This window comes from Ruditapes philippinarum, unplaced genomic scaffold, assembly GCF_026571515.1.
Source record: "Ruditapes philippinarum isolate M1 unplaced genomic scaffold, ASM2657151v2 ctg574_1_1_1_1, whole genome shotgun sequence".
Classification (NCBI taxonomy): Eukaryota; Metazoa; Mollusca; class Bivalvia; order Venerida; family Veneridae; genus Ruditapes; species Ruditapes philippinarum.
In genome coordinates, this window is record NW_026853932.1 from 130,818 (window position 1) to 137,586 (window position 6,769).

At 37.0% G+C, this 6,769-nt stretch overlaps 2 protein-coding genes across 2 annotated transcripts; one reads left to right on the forward strand and one right to left on the reverse strand.

Annotated features, from left to right (window-relative positions):
- Positions 1 to 768: 768 nt before the first annotated feature.
- LOC132738419 (iduronate 2-sulfatase-like) lies at positions 769 to 2,190 on the reverse strand. Its single transcript, XM_060725913.1, has one exon. The coding sequence runs from the start codon at positions 2,188 to 2,190 to the stop codon at positions 769 to 771; it is 1,422 nt and encodes a 473-aa protein (XP_060581896.1).
- Positions 2,191 to 4,730: 2,540 nt separating this feature from the next.
- Positions 4,731 to 6,164, forward strand: LOC132738430 (iduronate 2-sulfatase-like). The gene has a single exon (XM_060725927.1). It carries the CDS (start codon positions 4,731 to 4,733, stop codon positions 6,162 to 6,164), a length of 1,434 nt encoding a protein of 477 aa, XP_060581910.1.
- The last annotated feature ends 605 nt before the right edge of the window (positions 6,165 to 6,769 follow it).

Below are 6,769 nucleotides of genomic sequence, written 5' to 3' on the forward strand. Positions count from 1 at the left end.
ATTATAGATACATGTAATGCACCGAGTACGGAAACGTTTAAGGGCCTCCATTTAGTGCGATCATGAGGTGTAGATCATGAGGTGTAAGGCGACTGATTTTTGTTCGATTTGATCAGATGTTTTAACTTGGAACAATTCTATTTATTCACAAAGACTAGACCATTTTTTGTCATTCTTAGTCACTTTTTCTCCTTGGGCAAATCGATATCTTTGTCAAAAAGACAAATGTGTTTCAAAAGTCGAAAGGATACCTTTTTGCCTAGACAAAAACTTCAAGCATATCGAGAAAAAACGGTCTTTTTATTTATTGTGAATAAAATAAACGGATTTGTGTTAAAACGTCATATTAAATCGAATGAAAATAAGTCGTCTTGCAAATCATAATCTCACTTATTGGAGGCCATTTAACGTTTCCGTAGCTGAGAAAAAAATCAAGAATACGGATCTTTCAAAATTTTATACGAATAAATATTCATCAAAATGTCCCACCATTGTAATAACCCTCCATTAATTGGATAAATATACATTACAGATCTATTTTTTAGCAAATACCGACGTCTCCTTCATCGATCACTTGCACTTTTAAACACGAAACAACGTAGCCAAATTATCATTCTAAGAATCGATGTAAAAAAAAAATGTGAAAAGTAAAATACATGTTCATGTTAATATATTTCTAACTTGCATAAAAATGTTTAAAAAAACACTTTGGCTGCCTAAAAACGAGGTCATTACTAGCAACAGTCCACACGGATATCATTTATCAATTTACACAAGAGAGACATGCCTCCAACCGGTACGAAGAATTTTACTCAGCAATTTCCGTACCACCGCATACTCCTCATCATACGCATGGTTCACGTTTTCCTCGGGGTCAATTTTATGGTCATACAATTCGATTCCCTCAAGTTCGTTCCATTTTGGTTTAAACTCTGGTGAGTATTCAAACTTTGGCCACTCGGTGTACCTGAATCGGTCCGTTCTTAAACTATAGCCCATGGTTTTTATTTCACCATTTCCTTTCTTCACTGTTCTTGGATACTGAGAAAAAGAGGCAACCTTGATGGGTTTATCGGGCTGCGCAATTAGCGGCATTAGACTTGAGCCCTCTCGGCACAGTGCTGTTTCCCGGGAGTTGTTTGGACATATCGGGAGCGGATTCAAACCGGCTGCGTCCACTAATGTAGGAAAAAGGTCCACAAATTCTGTTAGTTGATCAGTTTTGATACCTTTATCAGTAAGCCCGGGTACATGTATCATCATAGGCGCATGGGTCGCCAGTTCGAAATTGGTTTGCTTGCACCATTCCCCGTGTTCTCCCAACTGGTAACCATGATCACCCCAGAACGAAACAATCGTGTTGTTTGCCAAACCGAGATTCTCGAGTTCTGCCAACACGCTTCCAACCAACGAGTCTGTATAGGTCAGTGCACTATAGTAGGCGCGCCTTAAGTTTAACACGACATCATCCGGAAGTGTCGTGTTGATTCCACCACTTTTATGCAAATCATGGATGTCTTTGTATCCTCTAAGACCACCGTAACTATACCACGCAGCTTCCGGCATATCAACAGGCGCGTAAGGGTTGTCTGGTAACTTAACAGTTGGATAGTATTTTAAGAAAGACTTTGGAAACACAAACGGTAAATGAGGCTTATGGAAACCAGCGGCGATGAAAAAGGGTTGTTTGCCGGATATTGCAGCCGGTGCTAGTCTTTTCAATGTTTTAATCGCCTGGTCGGCAATCTGCTGGTCTCGAAGCGGCTGGTTCACTATTAAGTCGTCTGGAACTGCGTTCCAACTTTTATTTTTGCCTTCAAAGTTAGCAATGCCGTGGAAATATGGCTCCGACCAGGAAATAGGATCGTCTCCGCCCGAAGCCGGACCGGGATGGAATATTTTACCCATTCCAACTGCTCGGTAACCATTCATCTTGAAATATTCTGGCAATGTCGTAAAATTGCCACCAACTTTTCTGAAGTACGGTCCAATTTTCCAGACATGGGTTGTATCCGGGCGTCTTCCTGTGAGCAATGACGTCCGACTTGGCGAGCAAAGCGCCTCCTGGACGTATGCTCGCTCTAACAGCAAACTACGTGATGCTAGTAAGTCTAAATTTGGTGTATGCATCTTGGGGGACACTGGTGCCGGGTAGTCTTTTCCCGCATACGCCCCAAGCTGCGGGCGCATGTCGTCTGCTACCAAGAATAGAACGTTCTTTCGCGCGTAACATAATGTAATCAGCAATAAGATAGTGTTAACAACGAAAACATACATGTACATCCTGAAGATAGCAATACAACATTTAATTATGAATAGCCCAATATTTATGTCAAGAAATGAATATAATAATTCCACCTTTGCACTATGCATGAATAATTCGTCATGCTTGTATCATATGATATTATTATAGGAAACAAAAGTTAAATATTCCGGAAATAAGCTGGATAAAACTTAGTTTAAGCTGTCCTCATCACGCGCATTGATTTTCGTCTAAATCCTCTCGGCTGCTTCAACGTAAAAAAGTTCGTCTGCTCGTCAAGGGCGTATATATTATATATAATATACATGTTAATTCGTACATTTTATCCTTCATTTCTATTTTTTCTAAATTTCTTTTAACTAAAAACCAATCATTACTACCTTTTAATCGTTACGAAAACAGTGCTTATAATTGTTAAAATATTTTCATTAAAATAAATTTTAAAGATCATTCATTCATATGAACAATCAAATTTTCAGCTTTAAAGTTTTTAAAGTCATACTGCAGTATAGTCTACTGTCGAGTTGTTTTCATACTTTTTTTTAATATGTACTATTGATCTACTAATTATTGTTGAATGATGAATTAGATTCATGCAAGGTTTAGTGATCAAGTAAAGTGTGTATACTGTATTGCTCTGACAAAAGTCGCTATTTTTGTATTCCGAAGGTCAAGCCCACTTCCGAAGGTCAAGACCAATTCCAAAGGTCAAGACCATTCGTTAACATAGGTTACACTTTGTTGAATGAGCTTCCACAAAGTAAAAGAAATATTAAGTCTTTTAGTAAGTTCAAGGTGACTATAAAGACTCATTTTATGTGTAAATAGAGGATATTGAATGAGTGTAGGTTTAATACTAAATTTATTGAACGAGTTGAATAAAATCATATTATGCGAGCCTCTGGCGAGTCAAAAGCTATACATAGCTTATGTTTTGTAAAATGTTATATATATACCGACAATAAATAAATTTTGATTTGATTTGATTTGAAAAAAAAAGCATAATATTGTTTTATTCAACGAGTTCAATAAATTTAGTATTGAATCTACACGAATATAATATTCTATTTATCACATATATAAAATAAGAACGGTAAACTGTTAACAAGAGTCATTTTTCTTTGACGCGCTTATAGTGTAACGCTAACATTAGCGCGCTTAAATAACGCTATGTTTATAGTGCAAATGACGTGACGTCAAAGTGTTATTACACTAGTGTAATATCGTCTAGTGTAATATTGTTTTTATTAAATGGCTTTATTACACTCCTGCGCCGTGGTTTATGTGATAAATTACTTTTATTTGTCTGTTTTTTAAATTATGTTTAGAATTAAACATTCTTTTTTATTAAAATGAATTTAAATATTGAATGTTTATTTCTTTGTAATGCAAACTTCTCTCAAAGAAGGATTGAACGTACATGTATAAAGTATGAATTTAATCATAAACTTTAAAGTTTTGTCTTCATTATTCTGTGTTCATCATATATAATTTCCTGTTTTATTCACTTATCATTCACCTTTAGTTTACTTTCCAAAGTTGGTGATTTAATTAAAGATGTTATCTTTTCAATTACGTGGAGTTTAATTGAATATCTTGCAAAAGTTCCTCTGGCGACTATGAACAAAAGGAATGTATATGATTTAATAATGGGGTAGACCTGAACAGTCCAAAGTGATCAATGTAAATAAACAAATTATCTATTAATAAATCGGAAAAAAGTTCATACTGATCAAAATAAATAAGACATTAATTACAGTTCTCGTTTTTATGATAATAAAACGCTACATCCGTGTGTTTGACATAGAAAAGTCCATTATTTGCATACTTACTTATAAACTAGTAATACGGGTGTGTTGGCAATATTTCAGATGTAACCAACCATGAAATATAAGTGTTTTAAACTTTCTTATTTATGTTTAAAATTAAAAGTATATACCTTAAAACTTCTTAAAATTCTCGAAAAGTGTTGGTACAATATATAAATAATATATTATGTAACAAATATATATATAATTCATTTTGTACAGCGATTTTAATGATATCTTAAGCATTTAAAAAAAGAAAAATATTTACAGTTTGACTTTATTTCTTATGTAAATAAATAGAAAAGGTTAGTCACCAATACATGTACATGTACTATATATCTCTACACATGCGGTTGACTATCGTAATGTAGATTTGACCATAAGGGGTATAATTAGTGTGCACTACTATTACTTACACATACATGTATATTTTTCTGTCTGTTCATTGAAGTGGACAATACAAAATCGAGATAAAAGGAGTGCAAAGATCAAGTGGGTGGTGTTAATTCACGGGTCACACATATTTATTTATTATATTGTTGGAGATGTATTCATCGTAGAAAACAATGGAAAGAATGTATATTTTCATAAGCACGGTTCTATTGTTGTTTACAGTATGTTACGCGCGAAAGAACGTGCTATTCTTAGCAGCAGACGACATGCGCCCGCAGCTAGGCGCGTACGCCGGGAAAAACTTTCCAGCGCCGGTTTCCCCCGAGATGCACACTCCAAATTTGGACGGACTAGCTTCACGTAGTTTGCTGCTTGAGCGAGCTTACGTTCAAGAGGCGCTTTGCTCGCCAAGTCGGACGTCATTGCTCACAGGAAGGCGCCCGGATACAACCCGCGTCTGGGAAATTGGGCCGTACTTTAGAGATGTTGGCGGCAATTTTACGACATTGCCAGAATACTTCAAAATGAACGGTTACAGGGCAGTTGGAATGGGTAAAATCTTCCATCCAGGAAAAGCATCAGGTGGCGACGATCCTATTTCCTGGTCGGAGCCATATTTTCATGGTATAAACAACTTCGAAGGCAAAAATAACAGTTGGTTCGCCGTCCCCGACGAATTGTTAGTAAACCAACCGCTTCGAGACCAGCAAATAGCAGACCAGGCGATAAAAACTTTGAAAAGACTAGCACCGGCTGCAAAGTCCGGAAAACAACCTTTCTTCATTGCTGCTGGGTTCCATAAGCCCCATTTACCGTTTGTTTTTCCGAAGTCTTTCTTGAAATATTACCCCACAGTAAAATTACCAGACAATCCTTACGCACCAGTGAATATGCCGGAGGCTGCGTGGTTTAACTACTGGACCCTCAGAGGCTACGAGGATATTAAAAAATTACATAAAAGTGGGGCAATCAATACAACACTTCCGGATGATGTCGTCGTAGAATTAAGGCGCGCATATTACAGCGCCATTTCCTTCACAGACTCGTTGGTTGGAAGCGTGTTGGCAGAACTCGAGAATCTCGGCTTAGCAAACAACACGATTGTATCTTTCTGGGGTGATCATGGTTATCAGCTAGGTGAACACGGGGAATGGACGAAGCATACCAATTTTGAACTGTCTGTACATGCGCCAATGATGTTACATGTGCCGGGGCTTACTGATAAAGGTATCAAAACTGATCAACTAACAGAATTCGTGGACCTCTTTCCTACATTAGTAGAAGCAGCCGGACTGAAACCGCTTCCGATATGCCCAAATAACTCCCGGGAAACAGCACTGTGTCGAGAAGGCACATCCTTAATGCCTTTAATTGCGCAACCCGATAAACCCATCAAAATGGCCTCATTTTCTCAGTATCCAAGAACAGTGAAGAAAGACGTTGATGGTATGGACACAATGGGATATACTGTAAGAACTGACCGTTACAGATACACTGAGTGGCCGAAGTTTAAATACGCACCCGACTATAAACCGAAATGGAACAAACTCGCGGGCGTCGAGTTGTACGACCATCTAACGGATCCCGAAGAAAACGTGAATCATGCAGACGATAGCCAATATACTGCTATAAGGAAACAGTTGAGTGAACTGCTACATGCTGGATGGAGATCTGCCCAGATTGAACAAATATTCGTGTAGATGTACGTCATTAAATCAATTACTTGGGTAAAAGTGAGATCAAAGTACCAATACTGACGCTTAAATCTTTATTTTCCGCACTAACAGTCTTTTTTAGATATCTTGCAAGGAAATTATTGTCGAAAATGAGTTGATCCAAGATATTGTTGTTAAAGTTCTATAAATGAAAAGGACATAAAAATCATGTATTCTCGACATTGTTATCTTGCAAGGAAAAGTCTGACCAGTCACAATGAGTCATTGAATGAATGACAAATCAACAACTTAAATTAATGCATGCTATACACGATTAATTTGTATTGTGATTTGTGTAAACCTTATTTAACAAGCGTCTTCTTGCTTGTACTTGGTAATCTGTATACATTCATGTACATGTATGGACATTGTATATTCATTATTGTTATAATAATTTTCTTATTAAATCTCTTCAAATATTTATCAGTAAACTAAAATATATCGGTGTACCGGTAAACCGTTACAGCCCTAGAAAACTTTATGAAGGGTTCATACGTATGTATCTAGCCCATCACCACGAGTCTGTTATCATGCAACGGCGGTGTACCTCTATAACAGAGATTTAAAGTCCACTCCACGTATTAGGTAGA